This window comes from Spodoptera frugiperda, chromosome 4, assembly GCF_023101765.2.
Source record: "Spodoptera frugiperda isolate SF20-4 chromosome 4, AGI-APGP_CSIRO_Sfru_2.0, whole genome shotgun sequence".
NCBI classification, from domain to species: domain Eukaryota; kingdom Metazoa; phylum Arthropoda; class Insecta; order Lepidoptera; family Noctuidae; genus Spodoptera; species Spodoptera frugiperda.
This window is the reverse complement of record NC_064215.1, coordinates 2964577-2987611: the sequence shown is the minus strand read 5'-3', so window position 1 is coordinate 2987611 and position 23035 is coordinate 2964577. Positions and strand designations below refer to the sequence as shown.

General features: G+C 37.0%; 1 protein-coding gene across 4 annotated transcripts in view; it reads left to right on the top strand.

Annotated features, from left to right (window-relative positions):
* LOC118272403 (cyclin-dependent kinase 14) overlaps positions 1-21712 on the top strand; it is a 74641-nt gene extending 52929 nt beyond the window's left edge. For all 4 annotated transcript variants that reach the window (XM_050693461.1, XM_050693462.1, XM_035588904.2 and 1 more), the window contains 8 exons: positions 5240-5445; positions 7598-7689; positions 11048-11222; positions 13172-13296; positions 14758-14894; positions 18116-18255; positions 18490-18751; positions 19013-21712. In XM_050693461.1, the coding sequence (XP_050549418.1) occupies positions 5240-5445; positions 7598-7689; positions 11048-11222; positions 13172-13296; positions 14758-14894; positions 18116-18255; positions 18490-18751; positions 19013-19080 (1205 nt within the window). In that variant the 3' untranslated portion in view covers positions 19081-21712. The remainder of the gene's footprint in view (positions 1-5239; positions 5446-7597; positions 7690-11047; positions 11223-13171; positions 13297-14757; positions 14895-18115; positions 18256-18489; positions 18752-19012) is intronic.
* The last annotated feature ends 1323 nt before the right edge of the window (positions 21713-23035 follow it).

The following is a 23035-nucleotide window of genomic DNA, read 5'->3' as shown; positions in this document are numbered from 1 at the left end:
GTGTCCTTATACAAGTGCCTCAGTTCTGTAACTAGGGTTGTTATTGAGCTGTTTCTTTTAGTTTTAGGTAGACGTTTCAAATTATCTATGAATATTATTTAATGACATTATTATGCGATGTGGGTTAGATTATCCAGAACTTAACTTTCCATCCCCAATCTATCAAATCTCTAACCCCCAAAGGGCTATTTGTAAGTCCTCTGGTATTGCTTATGCCCATGGGCGGCATCAAAAATTGCTTACCATCAGATCCATCTGCTTCTTTGGCGCCCTATTTCCAATAAAAATACGTAATTTGTTTGGCGTTTTTATAGTGTGATACATCTGTTCACGATTTAAGTGATAACCACGATATTAATTAATTTCCAACAGATCTCCCAATTAGAGTACAGATATAATTAAATTAATTCGCGCGAAATATTCGCACGAAAGAACATGCAACCGTTGTATGTTACCCCACCAGTTAATTAGCATTATAAATCAAATTACGTGCATTCAATAATTAACGTACAATTAATATGATCTGAACGTGCCTCGTAATATTTCATTATATTCAATCCATTTACTGTTCTATTTAAATGTGGTTTTGTAAACAACGATTAATGGATTTCTTATATTTTTGCACACAACAGATTTTATATACAGGGTGACTTTGAATTCGACGTATTCCTCTCGGGAGGTGATAATACAACTAATTTCCTACAAAAACAGCCCTGAGGTCCTTGGGCGGAAAGTGGCTAGTTTCTGAGTCAATCAACATTTTTTGTTTTTGTCCAAAAATCTTGAACTGGTTATAAAAACATCAATAAATAAAAAAATACTGGTTGGATTTTAGTAGTTTTAGTTTTAATCAGTTGCCAATACATCAGTTATCATTTATAAATACTAATAATGGCAGAAATATCATTCGTTTTAAAATAGCAAGTAATTTCCTATGAAATTTTGTTTTGTTTCACTAATTTGGTCAATAGATAACTGGATTTATTTCGAAAAAAATATATGACACTAAGCGTACAAACTATTAGAAAAACTTCCTTGGTTTATTAGCTACCCAGAAACGTAAAATTATTTACAATATTCCCAAAAACAAATGAATTAATTGATAAGAAGTAGAGTGTAAAGAGAAAAGCGCAATTTCAAAAACATCTTAATTTGCAAAATTTTGTTCAAAATGATCTTCCCTACGACGAATACATGCCCGAACACACTTCCTTATCCCTATGACGTTCACTCTTGGGCTGAATATGCGTTTTATTTCGTCACTATGTTTTGGAGAAGAATTTCGATATTCTGCCAATTCCCTCTGCATAAACAAGGGACTTCATGTAAAAATCAACCAGCGTTAGATTCTGGACACCGCGCTTGCCATGTAGTTGGACCCCCATGCCAATATAACGCCTGGGAACCAAGGTATCCAACCATTGCCCCACAGTAGTTCGATAGTGCGCTGGATAAACTATCACAATATCTATTATTAGCCACAAAAAAGTCAACGAAATCCGAAAAAAGCAAACCATCGTTAGCGCATCGCGGTTTTAATTCAAATGTTTGCAGGGGTATCATAATTAATTATTTGATTGGACCCTACTTTTCACCCAATAATTTAAAATGGTGAGAATTACGAAAAAAATTAAGGAATGTGCTAGGGTCATTGTTTTAAATTTGAAGTTAGAAACAAGATGAATGAACTTATTCTACTTATTGAATTAATTTATTAATTTGATTGACGAATTTATTCCACATGACGATTGTCAAGTACATGTGCATTATAGAACTACTGTGCGGCAATAGTCGAAAACATTGATTCTCAGTCATTGGATTAGTAGGGCGGTCCAACTACATGGCATGCACAATGACCAGAACCTAACGCCGGTTGATTTTTACATGAAGTCCCTTGCTTATACAGAAGGAATTGGCCGTGTATCGTAATTCTTCTCCGAAACAGATTTGAAGATAATTACGAAATTAAACGCATATTCAGCACAAGAGTGAACGTCATAAGGATAAGGAAGTGTGTTCGAGCATGTATACGTCGTAGGGAAGATCATTTTGAACAAAATTTTGCAAATTAAGATGTGTTTGAAATTGCGCTTTTCTCTTTACACTCTACTTATCATCAATTAATTCATTTGTTTTTGGGAATATTGTAAATAATTTTACGTTTCTGGGTAGCTAATAATCCAAGGAAGTTTTTCTAATAGTCTGTACGCTTAGTGTCATATATTTTTTTCGAAATAAATCCAGTTATCTATTGACCAAATTAGTGAAACAAAACAAAATTTCATAGGAAATTACTTGCTATTTTAAAACGAATGATATTTCTGCCATTATTAGTATTTATAAATGATAACTGATGTATTGGCAACTGATTAAAACTAAAATCACTAAAATCCAACCAGTATTTTTTTATTTATTGATGTTTTTGTAATCAATTCGGGATATTTTTACTAAAACCAAAAATGTTGAATATCTCAGAAACTAGCCACTTTCCGCCCAAGGACCTCAGGGCTATTTTTGTAGGAAATTAGTTGTATTATCACCTCCCGAGAGGAATACGTCGAATTCAAAGTCACCCTGTATATTCTACCCTCGTCAAATGTAGGTATTTTAACGAACTAAAAAGACCTACGCTTTTCAAAACAAATTACCCTTTCCATAATAAGTAATTTAATAAACATCTATATTAATTAATTATTAATTTAATTAATCCGTGGTCGAACAAAGTAACCGTCCCTTCGCGTTGAGTGACGTTTGAAAAACGTTCGTTTTAAAGGTCAGGAAAGCTTGTTATTAATATTGTGTTATGTGGATCAAGTAAAACCGCGTCGGAATTTTGGCCGCACGTAATTCGAAAACTTTTCTAATTGGGTCACATGGTGTCGGGTTGAACATTTATTGAATTAGCAACAAGAAGGAAAATCCTCCATGCGTATATTCCGGAAAGAGACGTGTAACTTGATCAAAAGGAATGAATAATGTTGGAATTTTGACGCTATCGTTCCGTGTTTGAAACCCTTGTCTCTAAGACGATTGACGTCTTTTTGGTTCAGTTAGCAATGATAGATAACAAGTACCCAATACCTTTTTGTTATTTCACCCATTTTGTCTAGGAATTATAAAGACATACTGTGTATAATCAAAGTATGATTCTATTACTTTGACAGGCACAAATATTTTCCTCTGAACATGGATTTTTACCAACATAACACAAACCTTATACTCTGTCACGCAATCTGTCATAACACTCATACTGACGGACATATCCGGGATCCTAGTACAACACCATTTTCTACACGATTGCGAAATAAAACACCCAAGCCTAACACAGGCTTATACAATTAACCTAATTGTTTCACTGTTTCGTGCATAACGCGTGTCGCACCGTAAAAGATCCCTGTCCATTTTAATTACGAATATACCAAACGAGGAGTGGCCTGAATGACACGGGGATTTAGGGCTCGATAAACATTTTTTATTCGGAATTATGAAACATGGATATGGCACATTCCACGTACATACAACCAAGAAAACACCCAATATGCATTGAGCCGACATGAAAAGCATGCTCGTAAAACAACATTATACGACATATGACCCTTAAATGGAGGCGTAATGGTGATATTACTATTTTATAACCCGGAACCTTCGAAGAAAATTACTCCAGGACAGATAAACTGGCGTTTTGTGTACCGCAACAACGATACCTGCTATTGCTCTTGTCGTAATAAATTATGTCTGGATGTATACGACTTGAATATTGAAATGTTTATGGAAAAATATAAGGGAACTCGTTTTCCTTTCGGGAAACAGGAGTTCGTGGGTTCAGGTCTACATAAATGAAAGCCTTGTAGATCGTCTAGTCCGGCTGGAATTACAGCTAAATGTTGATTAATTAATGAAAGGAATCGTCCTAATTAGAATTTATGGAATCACATTTCAACTCTCCTAAACAAATTACTGCTCTATTTTTGCTAATTGAAGAATTTTGGCGCATCAACCCCATCAGCGTGAAATCATTAATCAGAGAAATGGGGAATTAAAAAAAAGCCGGTCTAAATGGATTATTAAGAGAACTTTTAATTGGCGGCCCCTTGTTTATTTTCGTAATTTTTTGACCCTTCAAATCGAATTGATCTCAATATTTGAATCGAGTTAATAGAAGCGGCCAATGGGGACTTGGCCAATAAAATTATCGGTGGGTATGCCTGAATCGGTCCGGAGTCCCTTACGGGGGAAGTAAGCACCGCACCCGAACCACCCCGTGACCCATTTATACATTGCCCGGAACGCGTTGTACCGCACGCAAAATTGACGTACTTACTCATCACTTCGACGCTTGTAATAAACCGTAAAATTATATTTAGGATTTATGAAGTAATATTGAGATATATTTTTTATCATCGCTAGAGTACTGCATGGTGTGATGTGTATATGTGACTTCCAGCCATTTATTTTACCTGTCCAATACAACAGTCGCGGAAAACTCGATACGTTAAATAACCTGACACAATCGTTCATCTCCTCCTAGTTTAAATACCAGTGATCGATTGTTCTTATAATCGATTTGTCCTTCTAACGATTCCATGTCTGCGAATGATTTATTCGATTCGCGTTTACATCCATCGCGATACCGGCTCTTTGTGAAGCTAACGCGCTCCGAGACTGTTTCGATTCTCGATACAGAATACTGAGGGACGCGAGAAAAATAGCTTCTTTCAAACAACATCGCGTCAATGCGCCATTTTTATTTTCTTGTGAATTAATTTGCTTACTAAGTGCTCGTGGGGAATGTTCGGGATTTCCATCCCGTCAATTGACAAAGCTTTCAATGAAAATTGTTTGTTTGGGAGTACATGATGATTGTTGGTATCGATGTGGGGGGAGGTAAATATGTACACGTCATATTTATTCGCGGTTGGGGACGCGAACATGAATGACTGTGCTGTAATGGGTTTATCAAAAGAGCGATTACTTTTAATATAGCCGGTGTAATTTTGGAGCGTGGATGGGATTTACGTTTATTTACGTAACTGAAAATATTGGATTTTCCAGCTGTATCTCACTCGAATTTGCACACATACGCCTGTATGTTATATTTATATGCTTTAGATATTGATACCTACTCCGCTTCTTACTTAATCCGTTATTTTGGAACATTTTGTTGTGCTGAGCTTTTGGTTGTAAGGGATAAGCAAGAAAATTATGAATTTCATTTTTTTTTCTATTTCTTTGTGCACAGAATGGAGCGGTGGCGGCGGCAACGGCGAATATCGTGTAAGAAGACAACTGTCCGTGTCATCGGACTCCAAGCTCCTTGACGAAGGTGCGAGGGAGGAGGCGAGGGTCGTCATGAGGCCGAAACGGCCTCCTCGGCCCAAGTCCGAGGCCTTTTTAGGTCCTCACGACCACTCCAACCGACGTACCAAGCGGTTTAGTGCCTTTGGGGTATGTATTAAGTAATAATAATTATCCTAACACGTCAAACCTTTTCCTTAGCCTTATTTGTGTTGTAATCTATGGAAAATAACAAATATCTTAAAGTCACACAATGCCAACAAAGCAACAGGCTCATCTAAAACTTAATCGCAGTCATTTTGTTTTCAAACAAAGTTACAATACAACTGAACAATACGAACGTAATTATAAACACGGTGTTTACGCATTTCCACAAGCAAATAGTACAATTTAGTTAAACTATTTCGCTATTGTAGTTCTGAATGTCTGTATATATCTTGCAGCCCTTTATTTTCACTTGGCACGTTCGTATGCACATAAATATAAAGGGATAATGATAAATGCTGTGTGTTCGTTGGCGGTCGGCCGTGGTGCTGCTAGCTTACAAATCGGCTTCGCAGGACCGACGGCGACGTTGATAGATCGTGCGATTAGAGCAGAGAGTAATTCTGGGATACCACAATCATTTGCGATATCCTTGAACTCTCATAAAAAATCCCTTTTCATTGCCATTTCCTATGTACATTTTTGTTGGTTTGTTTGTTGCTTAAAGTCTGTACCATACTTATAATAAGCATGTAGGACTCTCTGTTTCACAAGAATGAAAAAATATAGCAACAATGAAGAAACCAAACCGATCAAGTCATTATCTTTACTTATACGTTGAAATACGATAACCAAGCACCAGTTTCAATTATGATAAAGGCAATCTATTAGCAAAATATTAGTACAAAGTTTATAAATAGCAACAACATCATTACTTAAAACATCACACAGCTAGTACATTAAATACAATCGTTTCCATTCCATTACGGCTCACGGATCAAACAGCAACCACTTAAAATAGCCCAATTAACGTTTCTTAACATGAACTCGAGTATTTTAGTTACCGATAACGAGTACATGCCGTTCGAATAGCTAGAATTATTTCCAAGCATGCAATTCAGTGTATTGTGAAAGCAGAGTTGAATACAGTCACCTTCTTTACTCTTCATGCGGGTGTCGTCAATCTTTGGATCGAAAGTTAATGTGTAGCAGTAGTTATACATGCTTTAAAATAGCATGCTAAAAAGCGTTCAATTGAGTACATATGCTTAATTGCTTATGAGCAGTTTATATTTGCTAGCAATATGCATACTAATTTTAAGTATAACCTTTTTAGACCAAGGAGGGCTTTGAGGCGTACTTTAAGGGGTAGCATGCTCAAAAATCAAAAGCGTGTCGAATCGCAAGCGTGCCTGAAATTACTGTGCTAATTTTGAGCAACTTACCGACTAGTCTCTGTCTAGAATCGATTTTTATCGACAGGCTTTCAATTGAGGTCGATAATTAATTTCAGCTGTAAAGAATTACATATTTAACAGAAACCGAGTAGCAGTGCTCTCTTTTAAACTTGGTCCTTTTAAACCACGATCTACAAACCGCTTGCGAAGGCTGGAGATTAAGGCAAATACCTCTTTTGTAGAGGAGGCTAATAGTCCAGCAGTGGTTTCTCACGAGCTGTTTAGTGTTTATGTATGCAACTCAACGTGTGCGCATTAGCAATATCAAATATTTAGACAGGTATAAAGGAAGAAAGCGAAACGAAAATGGCTTCAAAAGTATCTTAAGTGGTTATACGTCATAATATAAACTAATAGTTATAAATATCTTTTGTTTACGTTTTTATGGCGTCGTGAAATAGGCAAAGTTCGCGGCTACAATGCTGTTTTATGTGAGATTTTTATTTATTGATATTGAACTTTGTGTTGGTGTTGTGTGGTCTAAAAGAAGCTGAGTGAGTAGTCGTAGGTTATACATTATGGACTAAAAAACCTTTATTTGAATCGAGTCATAAATTAGAGTCGTGTCTGTTGTGAATATTTGGACAAAATTAATAGTGTTAAAGTGTCCATTTATTCAAATAAACAGTCTAGAAAATTGTAATAATTTAACCCTAAATGAAACAAGCTTTACTATTTTAAACAACACCCCATAACACAAACAAACACAACCATAAATCCCTAATTAAAACATTCATGATTCTCCCGTAATAATGTCGTACGATTTCATAATCCGACATCAGCATATATTTGTGTTGTAAATTATCAGATTAGTCGGATATGCTCCTGCGTTGATTAATGAACGCTTTGTCTCTTCACAGGGTGACTCTCCTTTCGGGAAATCCGAAGCTTATATAAAACTCGAGCAGCTTGGTGAGGGTTCCTACGCCACAGTTTATAAAGGATATAGCAAGTAAGTATATATTTCTTTATTATCTTCTTTACTATGTACTGTGGATCCTTTACAGGAGTTGCAACGGTATGGGAGAGTGTGGCGGGCTTGTCCCAAAAAAATCTTTATTATGTAGTCTTATGGAGACCGCTTGTTTCGTAGTTAAACGTTATTTATATATGACCGATTAACTTATGTCACAGATAGATAGTTCATATAAAATTATGTTCGTAATTCTAATATTTATCTGGTACATAGCGGCTATCTAGACATTGGGAAACGGGTAGAGATAAAAGCACGCATCTTTCCATATAAAAAACTTAGCTGAGTCCGTCAAGCTATGTAAGTACTAATGAATGTGATTCGTGGAAGCCAAACGCATCCACAGCAACGTAGCATAGCACATCTCTGGTGGAAAAGTGCCCTAGTGTTTATTAAATGCGTGTACCTATACCTAATGTCTCTTCTAAATTTTGTATACTATTCAGAAAAGTACTTATAAATACGAAAGAAAACGGGAATTAACACAAAAATAGTAATCTGTACGTAAGAATCATGTGGGTTTTTCCGAATCATAAAACAATTGAATGACACTGCATTTTGGCTTCGAGAATGATTTGTCTATGTGAGCAAAGTCACGTGGAAAATTTAGTACCTAATTTTAACAAATGCGGCTGTACCTAAGTCGGGAAAATGAGCTGTTACTTTGGGGTTTCGGTGGTAATGAGCTAATTGTGACTAAGTATATTGTTAAAGTTGTAGTAGTGATTTGTTGACTATATAAGTTTCTACAGTTTCGTTGGTAGAACTAAATAGCATAGTGTCTTCTTGTTGATAAGTAGGGACTTTTCTAATAATTTTTGAAGAAAGTAAGGAGTTTAAAATTATGCTTTCACTTGTCGATGTTGTCACTTTAAAATACCTTTTCAATATCATAAGACAATAACCCTTCACGATTTCACAAAAGGCAATTGACAATAACAAATAATTTTCCTTTAAATGATTCAATTATAAGGAAGTTATTTGAATGACACGAAGCAATTAATCTTCTCACTGTAAAAGCAATTAGCTTTATAAATATTGATGCAATTCCACGGATATTGATATTTAAATACGCGTCGAGGGTGTGTCTCGAGTGGATGCGGCTGAGTTATCTTTTAGCAGATCTTTCTCCATTACTTTTAAATGTATATTTACCAATATATGGGTGATTTTCCACCAGAGATGTGCTATGCTACGTTGCTGTGGATGCGTTGGCTTCCACCAATCATATTCATTGGTACACATAGCTTAGGAAACGGATTCAGCTTTTTATATGATGTGTGCTATGGATGCGTGCTATAGATGCGTGTTATGGATGTGTGCTATGGATAGCTTCCTCAATATCGATACATTGTATACTCGAGCTGCGCATCTACCTTGGACAAGTTGTGCACATACATAGCGTAGTATCAGTGGAAACAGTCACATACTTTCACAGCTTAGCTATTACATCTTCGTAGCGTATCTACATCTCACACCTCTGGTGGAAAAGTACCCTTAAGCTATCTCACGAATAACACCAATGGAAATGTCTCAGTACTGTCTACTTATAATATAATTGGCAACAATTGTACCATATCGTCAAGTCGTGATCGCTTTAATTGCTCGTTACCATTCTCAAAGAAATATCTCGGAAAACTGCCTTCTAGGAATAACTTCAAATAGATTCTACATTGCCTACACAGTCCAAATATTATTGGATCTTGTTTAACTTCGCCTCAAATAGATCGAAACTTGGGTTTGTCTTCTCCAATAAAATCCATCTTTTATTGGATTCATTTGATTACTTTACTTTTTTTTTAAGATACTCAAATATTTCTTTTATCTTTCTCTCTCGCGTTTTCATTTTATATTTTACGATGAAAGTGGCTAAATTCTCATCAAAAGATCTTTCCTCGCGTTTCTCCGCGTCCGCAGCCGGGGTTCGTATTTTTCGCAACAATGTTACCTTTGTAGCGCACTTGTCCTAGTCTCCCGCGCTTCCACTTTGAAATCGGCCTTTGACATCACTCGATATGTAAAACACAGACCCGTTATCCCATTTCATTGCAAAATACAACACACATTTTTATATCTTTTGACTCTTAAAAATACCGTTTGCAGATCCAGTACTGAATACATTTCAGATTTATTCATCATTGGCTTTACAGCCTTTAGCATCCCGGCTCGTTAATTTTAATGTACGACTCGCGCCAAATAAAATTTTACGTTAAAAACTCTCGTATATTTTAGTTCACGAATTAATATGCTAAACCCCGGTCCGCGGGGTCAGGTTGAGTGGGGCAAGTCAAACGGAACTTGCAGTGTTCATTGCTCGTGAATATTGAATGAAGTGCTCCACCTCACTAAGTTGGCCGGTAATAAGCATGTTCAACTCGCTGAATTCATCGTATTCATGACACTGCAAGTTTCCTTATCGCGCTCGTACGCTGCACTGTGGCGAGGCGACGACATATAACAATTTCATAGACTTCTGAACACGAACTCCGTACGTCCTTAGCACGAGTACACGGTTCAGCTAGCTTTACGGAATTAGTTCAAGAATGCCTTGGCATCGGGTAACTGAATTCTCCTTCCTCATAAATATCTCGAGATATATGAAGCTAAAAGCCGGCTGAGTTAGCGGCGCGTTGATTAATATAACTTAAAATATAAGATCTCGCATTAATGCTAACCAGGAATTAATTTGTTGAGTAACATCCACAAAAAGCTTTGAAGCGGAATGAATTGTTGCTCTCGGCAGGAAACTTATTAAATTATAATGTCATAATCGAGCCCGTACTTTACCTAACGACGTCAACATGTCTAGCATATTAATGAGCGTAGTATCCTGATCAGGCGCTAGACACATTGACATAATTACTAATATCCGGCAATAAAACGTTGGGGGACTTCCTACCCCACTTTTCTTTGCACTGCATTGTCGTAGGTCGACAGGTGTGATGAATTGTTTACTTTTCTATACATTTCAATGGCTAGCCCGTGCAATGCAAATGAGCTGAGCGTTGCATTATTTATCTCACCTAGACCAACGTGTGAACTAGCTTAGTCGTGACCACGACCGGTATGAACAATGCGCAATAATACGTACACTAGTTTTATTTTATTAAACGTGCCATTAGCACAAAACCATGTACAAGGGTAGATAGCATTGTTTCACGACTTGACCATCGGAAAGGCATTTCATTTTATTGTCTTGAACTTGACAATTACAAAAAGGGATCTTGTAACTTAATAGGAACTGAGTTAATCACTATTATTAATAGGATATTGTTGTTGGAACTTGCACGGTTTTATCATTATGATGGTATTGCTAAGATATTTCTTTTGTCCTCAGTTTAACACAGCAAGTTGTGGCGTTGAAAGAGATCAGACTGCAAGAAGAAGAGGGGGCGCCTTTCACTGCCATTCGGGAGGCTTCCTTGCTGAAGGAGTTGAAGCATGCGAATATTGTGACACTCCATGATATTGTGCACACCAGGGAGACGCTAACCTTCGTGTTTGAATTTGTGGTAAGTGTTCTTTAATTACACTAACTCAAAAAATAAATAACCTAACCAAATACGCAATCTCCAGACAAAAATCTTACTACAAAAACTCATCGTTGCAATATGAAATAAAGACAAAGAAACACATTTTTGCATTTAAAATATTAGTTAGAAGCGGTTCCTGCTAGGAAATAGTTGTTAGTAATGATTCATGTTCTTTGAGATAAAGGTTTGACGGTTGGAAAACCGTAGTTGTGTGTAAATGACTCAACTATAATATCTTCCTGTCTGAAATTGGAAAATTAAGAGAGTTTCCCAATGACAAAACTGAATTAACTAACGTACTCAGAGTAATTTAATGGTTACTTAACCCAGTCCTTAGCAATTGATTTCGGAACAAAATCGTTACCAAGCAATAGTTTAAGTAATCATTAAATGTTTCTGAGTACGGCAGTAAATAATTCATATTGTTAATAAATAAAAGAATAACATAACGTTATGAACATTAAACACAAACAATTGCCAATTTTTTTGCCTTTCATAGTTCAATGGGCCTAATAATTTGGAAATATAATAAACAGAAATATCAATAAGCAGTCTGTTCACGAATCCAATTTCATTTGACGTTTCTTTCCAATATCAATTGGAATTCGATCAATTGGAATATCGATTCTCATTCAGAGAATTGTAGATATGTGTAGGTGTACATTATTGCTTACTTAATAGTATTTATTTTTTTCATTTAAACGACGCACTTTAACCGTAGGCTACATTTTCATCATCACTTCACATCAACATCCTTTAATGGCCACTGTTGACCAAAGGCTTTTTACGCACGAAGACGGATTGAGCATTAATCACCACGCTTGCTCAATGCGGGTTGGCGATTTCAGATTTATAATTAGAAATTACAAGTCCAGGTTTACTCATGATGTTTTCCTTCGCTGTTTGTCAATGGTGTCTAAATAATCTTAGAACCAGCCTACATTTATCACCACCGAAGGTACCATAGTAATAGCCAATACAGCTGTTACATTGGCAGCAGCGCTTTCTGATAAACCTGGACCTTTTAAACAGCCATCTCCAATCCGGTTGCCGAGCGTGAAGATTAGCAGGAGTAGGAACGGGGTGGTTTTTAGTCGTAAGAGTCTGAGATTCCCTCTCACCTTGCCCAAAGCAGGAGAAGGCATTGGATGATTATCGCCCCTCAAAAAAAGCTAGAAGATTATGGTCACCTCACTTATGTAGAGAAGGTCTATAGTCCAGCAAAATATTGTTACGTGCTGATGATGATGATTACGTACATCTTATCTTTCAATAGTTATTTCTCACACAAATGACGCACTTTGAAGTAAATAAGACGTTTTATGTCGTATACAAAATTCGTCTTTGTAGTCATTGAAAGTGAAACTAAATTGGCTTAGCCTGACATCATCGTTAGATATTGTTTGTTTTTCTTAAATATACATAGGTTTGTGTGCGCAGGTACATTTCACTTTCTATTGTAGTGACACACCCTGTTCTATGCATTGTTAATTCATAGTTGTTAATTTTAGTGTTTGAGTGATTGTGAAAGTTTTTAATTAATTTTAATAATACCTGTTTTGAATGTTAGGTTTAGCTTTCAACTGTGTTTTTTTTACTACACTGCAAATAGCTTTATTGATAGTCCATTACCGTCCACTGTTGTACTATGGGCTTCATCTACGAGGGGTTTTCTATAATGTCTACACTTAGGCAAGTTGGAGATCGCATTTTAAATCTTTATTTATCAGACAGCGCTGCTTCTCAATGCTCAGTCTGTGTCAAAATGTAGTCTCTTAGTCGGCTCTTATAATGCCATACACGGGAATTGCAGAACAAATGTATTTTGGCCTATCGTCACTTAACCACAGCATAATATAATTAAGGAATTATTTGATTATCAACTAGCTCTTTATAAACATATCCTAATTATGTTTTCTTTTGTCCAGGACACGGATTTATCGCAATACATGGAGAGGCACCCTGGAGGGCTGAACCACCATAATGTGAGGCTCTACATGTTCCAGTTGCTACGAGGACTCTCCTACTGTCATAGGAGAAGAGTTTTGCACAGGTATGTAACACTGGTTCATTAATTTTGTACTAGAAATGCATTTTTTTTACATATTAACAGTAGCACACTTAACTTTTGGTACTCTATCAGTCGTACTCAGAGACATTTAATGATTACTTAAACTACTCCTTAGTAACGATTTTGTATCGAAAACAATTGCTAAGGATTGGGTTAAGTAATCATTAAATGACTCTGAGTACGGCGGTATGTTTCCTATTAGGGTTTTATCGAGTTGTTTTTAAAGGACTAAAATTGTATTAGCATATCTGTTAGGACAGTGTTAGTTCTTCTTAAAGAACCAGTTGTTTTTTGTATCTCGCACTCGAAGGACCAGAAAAATATAGAATCAAAGGACCTGCTACAAAGTTAATACTTTGAAGCAGGTCCTTCGCATTTTGTAGTGTTTTACAAAATCCATATTAAATGTTAAGTAAAAGGAGCTAACTGTTTATAATCTATCGTGTATAGTTTTCCTAACGAAATAAACCAAACATTTGTTTTTTTTACTCACTGCGTAAATCTAGCATGAAATTAAGTTACAGTAACCTCTATTTCACCTAAACAGTGACTAAATGAAACACGTTACATTTTTAATCACGAGTGAGTGCAAGGCTAAAAGCAATTTATGAGACAAAACAAAACAGACGTTGAACATTTATCAAATTATTTACGCTTTTGATAATAATTTGCAGTTTACGTCAACAATTTTAATTTACAAACGTAATCAACGTCTGAAGAACAAAAATTGTTATCAATTTTACGCCAGACTGCCTGGGATTTAGGATGCCTTAGTCTTCCTTAGCTATTTTAATATCGCGTCTGGTATGTGAAAGTAAACAATGGTTCGTAGTCGTAGGTAGCTTTACCTGTTTATTGTAAAAATCTTAAATCAGGTAAGCTGTTCGTGTATTAATTTTTTTAGTATGATATAACCGTGTTTTTTCATGGTCCTATTATATTTTGTAGTCTATAATAATATTCTAATAAGTCTTTCTGTAAACCGATAGTAATTAACGAAGGGATATGTTCACATTTTTAAATATAAATTAAGGAATATTGGGTTACAGGGCTATAACCCTGCCGTGTGTACATAAACAATTATCCCTTTGTAATGAAAATACGACCCTGTTTGCCCATTGGGAACGTTCAAAATTGTATTAAATCTCTACATTACATTATAAATACTTTATTTGTTTAAAATCATAATATGACATTTCTAGTCCTCTTAACATAAATGAATATAACAGTTTTACGGCTTACTCGAGTTTTCACAATGTTGCTCATGAAGTCATGACCATGAGCCCCCAGTGTGGCTTGAAATTAGTCGAGTTATCTCGACAAACATGTTACGAGAATAAACCGTAAAACATAATTAGATAACCAATTAATACAATTAGATCTCTACATAACCTTTAGCTAACAAGACACGTGTGTTAATAATCCGTTGTTTTTTTTAAACAGGGATGTGAAGCCTCAGAACCTACTAATAAGTTCCCACGGCGAGTTGAAGCTTGCAGACTTCGGTCTGGCACGAGCCAAGTCCGTGCCCAGTCACACGTACTCCCACGAAGTCGTCACGCTCTGGTACAGGCCCCCTGGTGAGTCAGAAAATAATAATTATTGATATTAATGTCGACGGTTAAAAGGAAATCTATACTAATATTATAAAGCTGAAGAGATTGTTTGTTTGTTTGTTTGTTGGTTTGAACGCGCTAATCTCCAGAACTACTAGTTCGATTTGAATAATTCTTTTTGTGTTGGGTAGTGCATTTATCGAGGAAGGCTATAGGCTATAAAACAACACGCTATGACCAATAGGAGCCAAGCAGAGTGGGTGAAACCGCGCGGAAGTAGCTAGTAGGGTATAAGCGACAAAAAATTTAATGTTCAGGAGAGCCGTTTAAACTCGTCGGTCGAGTAAGAATACTAGGAAAATGTTTTTTTTTTTTCAAGGGTGTAAACGCCAAAAATGACATCGTAGAGCCATGAGAGTAAGTGCATTCGAAAGAGCGGAAAATTTTACGTAGGATAGCAGTATAAATTCATTTTTGACCAAAATGTCGCTTATACCCTATTTCCTTTTAACCGTCGATGTGTTTTTCTGCCCTTAATTTGATAAATTGTGTTCATGAAAGGATTAATAAAAGTGTTGTATGTGACGTCAAACGTCATGAGGTTTTAACGCTTTGTTACGATGCGTGTAATTTTCTGACAAAGAGGAAATATGAAGCTCAATGGTTACAAAAGGAAAAATACAACGTCACGCCTTGTATCCCCGAAGGGGTAGGCAGAGGTGCACATTACGGCACGTAATGCCGCTATACATCCACTTTTCACAATTTGTGTTATAAGTCCCATGTAAAAGGGACTGAATCGAATCGAACCCGAGACCTCTTGTCCGGCAGTCGCACTTGCGACCACTCGACCAACGAGGCAATCAGCAAAAGGAAAAATATGGGCAGAATATTTTTATTCTAAGAACACGGAGCACATTAATCAGTCTAAAACCCCGTATTACTAAACGTAGAGCATACTATTTTCCTCTTTTCATAAAACTAATTTAATTTAGTGCTGGCGTAAAGCAACACCCTACACATATTTTACACTCAAGTTAGAAAAGCTGTTACTAAGAAAACAAGGGACTAGGGACCTATACTACAGTTTTCCGAAACGAAATTTCGTTATGAATTTAGTTTTTTTATTCCTTAGCTTCTAAGAATTCGAATACATAGTAAATTTTCGCGTTCAACGAAATATTAAGTATGTTTTTTGACGCAAGTTATTCGTTCTATAGCGAAATTTCGTTTCGTAGAATAAATAGGGTACATGGCTTTTTTTTGTTATGTCTGTCTTGTAGATTGTTTTAAAACATTAGACACGTATTTTTTATTTTCTTACGGAAGCAAATACTTTCGAAAATATATCGATTTGAAATATCGCGTGACGTCACTTCTAGGTAAGTTTTATAGGTTCGACGAAATTGCTTCGAAACTTTGATTCGTTTTATCTAAGTACAAGCGACCCGCCCCAGCTTCGCATGGGCGCAATGGTGATATATTATGCATGTATTATACATATACACCTTCGTCTTGGATTACACTATCTATAAAAAAAAAGTGTACAAAGGGAAATAAGCGACTTTGTTTTACTATGTAGTGATTGTTATCTTATATGACAAAATAAAAAAAATACGTGTCTATAATTTTTTCATTACCTAACTGACGGACTAAATAGATTTTTAATTTTCACACCCCGTCATCATCTCTATTGTAGTAGACCTCTTATTATGAAACTATCTAGTAACAGACTTTAAAGAGATTGGATGAGACAGAGCTTGGTTATATTTAGCGAATGCTTTCCTTGAACACCAAGCACTATGGAGCAGCGGGCGTCGGCCATAAATTTGTCACGCAAACTAGGGAAATGCAACATTATTTGTAATTCTGAGTGCTGTTGGGAAATGTGCATTTAGCTGTGTACACGCTGAAATATTTGTTTCATGATAAATCTTACTAGTATTATGAATGCGAGAGTTTGTTAGTTGTGTGTTTGTGTGTATGTTTCTTACTTAATCATGTCGAAACGGCTGAAGGGATCGGGATGAAATTTGAAATAGGGGTAGATTATGACATGGAAAAACTCATAGGCTACTCTTTATCCCACGGGGCCGTAGGCGAGGCCGCTGGTAAAAGCTAGTATAACTTAAATGAGAGTAATGCTAGTGTGAAAAAGTGAGTTTGTATGTTTAAACGTGAGTTAGTCGCATTAAGGCTAGGTTTTTTTGCGAATACTTGAATGTAACGTAGTTATAATGGTGTTCAATAAATTGATTGAATATATACGAGTGCGAGGTAGTGAGGTGGTACCATTGTTGTCAGTTACATGTATAATGTGTCTATTAAAAGTAAAAATTGAATAAAAATGTGTCCTTCATAAACAGGATGGTTCGTAAGGGTAATAATTATAATTAATTAAGGTATGAAGTATAATTGACTTCCATGTTCACGCTAAAGTTATTAAACCATACCGTTTTATAGTTAGCTGCCGCCCAAAAACATACCAATAACAATGATATATCGTCCCTAAAATGTGAATTTACGATGCCATAGTCCGCACAGTGAGAATTGAATGTCGCATACTATCCCTAAATATACTTTTATGGCTGTCACGAGTCATCATTTATCTTCATTTTTATATACAGCCCGACATTTTCACGAACCTTAGGACCGAATGCCTGCTAAATTATTGTTAAGTAACGTCTTTTAAACAGTTCTTGGATGATAGAAAACAGCTATCGTGGAAAAAAGATATCAATGTTACATCATGAGAAACTAGAGTTAGGCCTAACCTTTGAATCTACTTACATTTTGAAGAAAGCTTCCTCTGCACAATAAAATTCTAAAATTCAATTTCACAACAAAAAAATAATTTTAACCGACGTGAACAACGCTTGCGTTGTGTGTGAGGCTGCCGGAGGCCCAATTACTCGCCTTTAAAATGTTCCCAATTCCCGATTCACAACAACAACCCTTAAATTCCTAACCCACAAAGGCCACGCACTTGTAACGCCTCTGGTGTTTCGGGAGTCCATGGGCGGCGATTGCTTACCATCAGGTGATCTGTCAGCCCGTTTACCAGTTTATACTATTAAAAAAATGGGTTTAGTATATAATGCAATGCAAAAAATTGTTATTAGTAGTGGTTAGATACGAAAACTTAAAGATTTTGCTCAGTGGCGTCATGCAGTGCTATTGACGACGCTTTCGTCCAATCACATGATGAAGAAAGCTGTTATTGACTGTGTCCCCTTGTCCTGCAGATGTGTTACTGGGCAGCACGGAGTACTCCACCTCGCTGGACATGTGGGGCGTCGGCTGCATATTCGTGGAGATGCTGTGTGGAGTGCCCACCTTCCCCGGAGTCAGGGACACACACGACCAACTAGATAAAATATTTAAGGTTTGTAACTATTTTTATGCTGTAAACGCAGTTTTTTTTTTACGTTTCACAATGAGTTTGGAAATTGGAATTTGAGTTTACTTGTTTATTTTTTTTATTTTACACTTTATGTACAATCATACACAGGTGGACTTAATGCCAATTTGGCATTCTCTACCAGTCAACCTTGGGGTGATGCAGAGAGACAACAATTTACCAATGAGTTTAACATTTCTTTTTTTATTTCTTACATAGGTGGTAGGAACACCAACCGAAGAAAGCTGGTCAGGTGTAAGCCGTTTACCAGGGCTTCGATCTCACGTATCACGATGGGGAACCTCCCCTGCGCGTGCGCTGGGTGCAGCATTCCCGCGCCTGCGCGACGCGGGCCGGGACGCCGAGCGCCTGGCCGCCGCGTTACTGCAACCTGACCCTTCAAGACGCCTGCCTGCCTTACGAGCGCTGCACCACGCTTACTTTGCTTCTCTCCCACCACGACTCAGGGACTTGCCTGACGGTAAGTTTATGTTCCATAGTTTTAAAAAAATAAAGAAAAATTGTGTTGATTAGCCATTAAACTATTATTGTCAGACATGGGAGACTAATGGAATATAAATAAGTAGAATAATTGAATAGAATAGTCAATTAATGACATTAACAAATAGTGACTTTTCTTTTTTGTTTCATCCAACTACCGTTAAGTCATAAGTCTATCAGAGCTCATAAAGTTGTCATAAAGTTGTAATATCTAAAATTGCTATATTTTCCATTGTTGCAGAGGTATCAATATTCACAGTGGAGGGCGTGTGCCTGCACCCCGAGACCCGGCACGCGACCATCAAGTGAGACTCGGCCGCCTTTAGTCGAATCAATTACGCTTTTTTCGTTCTGCCCGGCGCGTACGCCGCGATTCCTATACTTCACCAGGAGGCGTCCAATACTGACTCGCTCCGTCGGACCAACAATTCGTGATAGTTCTAACGTCTAGATTAAAAAAAAATCACTCGATCGGGCATCGAATGCCGGCGACAGTATTCAGTTCATTTCAAAACTCCCCCATGCATTGTTTGTTCGTCCGATTGCTTTGTCCTTTCTATTATTGTATTAGTGCTTGTTAAGCTTCCAACGGAATATCCATCCATATAATTCAATTATTCTATGGTGACAAGGTAAACTGATAGGTAACGAGTGTATGAATTATAACTATAAATATATAAACAGAGCAGTGTGCCATGTATATCTATAATTGAGAAGAGTATGACGTATTATTTTAAAAGATTTTTATGCTGGAAATATATGCTCATAATTTGGTAAAAATTTTGAAGATGTTTATTTATATTTATTAAGGGATTATTGTCGATGAAGTTAACTCTAATGCAGTCTTATGAAAACTATACGGTTTTATCATCGAGCCCGTGCCATGAGCTGGCGATTGATTGGTTAATTACAATATTGGTTGCTACTGATTCCCGATGTTTGCTACATCTATCGGACATGGCGTCGCGGCTCATGGCGGGGGCTCCTCCATTGAATGTTGGCGTTTATCTAAATCTTATGCACACATTCCTTCCACGGTGCTCAAATAGTAAAGTTAGTGTGGCGAGGAGTGGTGTGATACCTCCAGTGATACCATGTGAATTGAACGGAGATAAACTATTACCAAAATTATTTAATCTTCGCAGATCTCAAGTATAATCAAGTGTGGGACCGTCCTACTGTAAATTGTAACGTGATAGGGAATTCGACGATTTATAAATAATATACTAATCAATGTTCTGAGCGAGCAGCGTAGCGTAGATGGAAGCTAGGTTCCGTCTAGACTAAAGACTAGTGAAATTAACAAGTTTAGTGAATTGTTAGTGGTCCCCACTACGTAAGGTTAGGAGCGCAGTGTAAGTTATGTAGGACCGGCGCATTGGCAACTTGACGGTTCAACTTTAGACGAATTAATGCGATGTCTTGTTAGTAACGAGTAACACACATGTATCTGTGATTTCGAAATAGATCGTAGCCGACAGGATCATCAACGGAAATTGTGCCAACAATAATTAGTAACGCTTCATAGTAAATCCGGGTTTAAAAATAAATAATCAAGACATTAGTGTTGCTTAATCATCATTTTGTATGTAGTCTTAAAATAATGCTAGTCTAGAAGCGAATTAAATCGATTTGTGTAAATAAAATAGTCTGGTAACTAATAGCAATAAAAATCAATTATAACGTTACCTACGCTAAGACTAAGCGAATAAGCCTTATTACAATTGATCGCACTGAACGCACTGCCAAATTACGCGACAAAATGGATAATAACATAATGAATACGAGTAATAGTAACGTAGGATCGAGTTGTCAGTGTGCGCGGGTAACATAGTGAGCGTAGATCAAGTTAGTGTAGTCCTTACCGAGCTTTAGAGACGTTTACACCGAGTGCCGGGGGCGCGCACTTAGCAGAATTAAACAAAATTTAACGAGATTGAGCACAAAATTGTTACGTCACAAATTCGAGAGCCGCCCCCGGCACTACAGAGTAGTTAATTCATAATACGGTTCCGAACACCAATATAGTACGTAAATTGTATAGTATGTGAAACGCAATATTTTCAGTGTATATGGTTTGTTGAGTTTTATTGTATGTAATATAGAGTGGGTCGCGGCCACAGCCGGGACGCGAGTGGTGGCCACTTTGAGCGAATTTTGTGCGGCGCTAGTGTAATATACCTTCGTTATTTGATTGTTGAATTGTTGACGTGTTTACGTGTTTGTAAGGCGACGCGACACGCCGCAAGTTGCCTTAGACATTGTGTTGGTTGTCGAGTGTGTAGATACCGTCGAGTAACGTTTAATCCATTAATGTAATCAAATATATTAAGTGTAGAATATGTAATAACCGAGTCAGAATTCGCCGTTGAATGTAGTTATGAAATTGGCTAGCGATATAGCGCCACTCGCGGTCCGGTGGCCGCGGCTCGTGTAGGGATGCTGAGTAAATAATTCACCCGTTGAGTGAGGCACGCCTACATATGTACGATACGAGATTACGTCGAGCATTTATATTGAGAATAGTGGAAATTCTATTGTATACATAATAATTTGCATTTGTACGATGTACTGATCGAAGCCGCAAGGCTCACGTTCGTTGCGAAGGAACGAATTGTATATAGGTATTATTAATGAATCAATTAGTCGTTATGGTTTCTTAGTTACGACAGTCCTATACGAGTTGCCATGGCCGTTTGTCCGAGTCCCGAAGTACACGGACGTTATGAGATTTATTTTAATTTTTAAACTATCCTAGGTTATTTTCAATTAACTGTTTATTTTACGTATCACGAAATTGTCCCGCTACTGAATTTAGTTATTGTTCTTTTTTTAATATTTTTTTTTTGTAATGTATAAACAATGTGCTTTTACTCGTTTAAAAGAATGTAAATACGATATTTGAACTGATAATAATAAAAGTTTTTATTTCTTAATGAAATGCCTTGTTTTTGTTACCCCTGGATTGGCTCCCCGTGATTGGAACTTCATTTATAACCAGCTTAATGAGAACGTCTTATCGCCGCCCTCATTAAATTCAATTATTGGAGTTCACCCTATGGCTGACTGCCTCGTTGGTCTAGGGGACTTAAAGTGGGTCTACTAAAAGTGCTAATATGAAGATCTTGAATTTAAGTAGCTGTAAAGTGTAATACATGAAGGTAAATTCACGTAATTTATATGTGACAAAGAATTTAACGTCTAAAAACTTAAGCTCTACTCTTTTTTGTGGAATAAGCCGGCAAACGAAGTGACGGATCACCTGATGGTAAGCAATTGCCGCCGCCCATGGACACCTGAAACACCAGAGGCGTTAGAAGTGCGTTGCCGGACTTTTGGGGGTTAGGAATATAATATGGGAAATTGGGCCTCTAGTAACCTCACTCACACAACACAACGCAAGCTAATTAGTAGAGGAAGGGATAACAGCACCACTAATTTGATTTAAAAGCGAAAAAGAGTACAAAACTCTAATAATGTCTGGCTTGATTCTGTTGCAATGTGAAGAAAGCCGTGAAATTCCTGGCGCCGCGAGTTGGCGGCCCGCCAAACCAGGCTTTTGTCCGATAATTCGACCAATGAAAGTTGGTGCCATGCATAAATGGACCCTATGTACCTATGTATAACGTGCTCGATCGCTTAATTACTTTGGTAACTAGTTTTGGTCGGATTGCTGAATTATGACTAGTGATTAAAGTAGGTCTCTGGGTTTCATTTCCCAGTGGACACATTATCGGGATGGTGATGAGCCGGAGTAAATGACGAAGAGCTACTTAAGTCTACACATAGACACTATGAGCTCTTAAATTGGTTTTCCTAGTGGGGTCTCAAATATTACACAACTTGAAGAATCCAAGGAATGAACGTTGTGAACCTCCACCATGTCACCACTTGTCACTACTCTGATGTTGCGAGTGTCCATGAATGGAGCTGATTCTGTAAAAAAAATATAAGCATAAGCAAGAAAACTGAAGAACATGAGATTTTGATTAACTATTAGTTGGGTTTAATCCACGGTTGGGTTTAACAGCACAGTCTTAGAAAAAAATACTCAGAAAATCTGTATTTTTGTAAGATCTATCGTGAGACATACTAAATCAACTAAACGGTTTACTCACCGCGTATGCTACCTACTCATGATGAAAAGTCCCGCTGTGAATCGAAACTAGTAGAGCTATTTCTCAATATATTTACGTGAGTTAACCATTGTTTTTGGTAGATTTAGAATCAGTATTGTTAAAAATAGTGTTTCTCTTCTATTTAT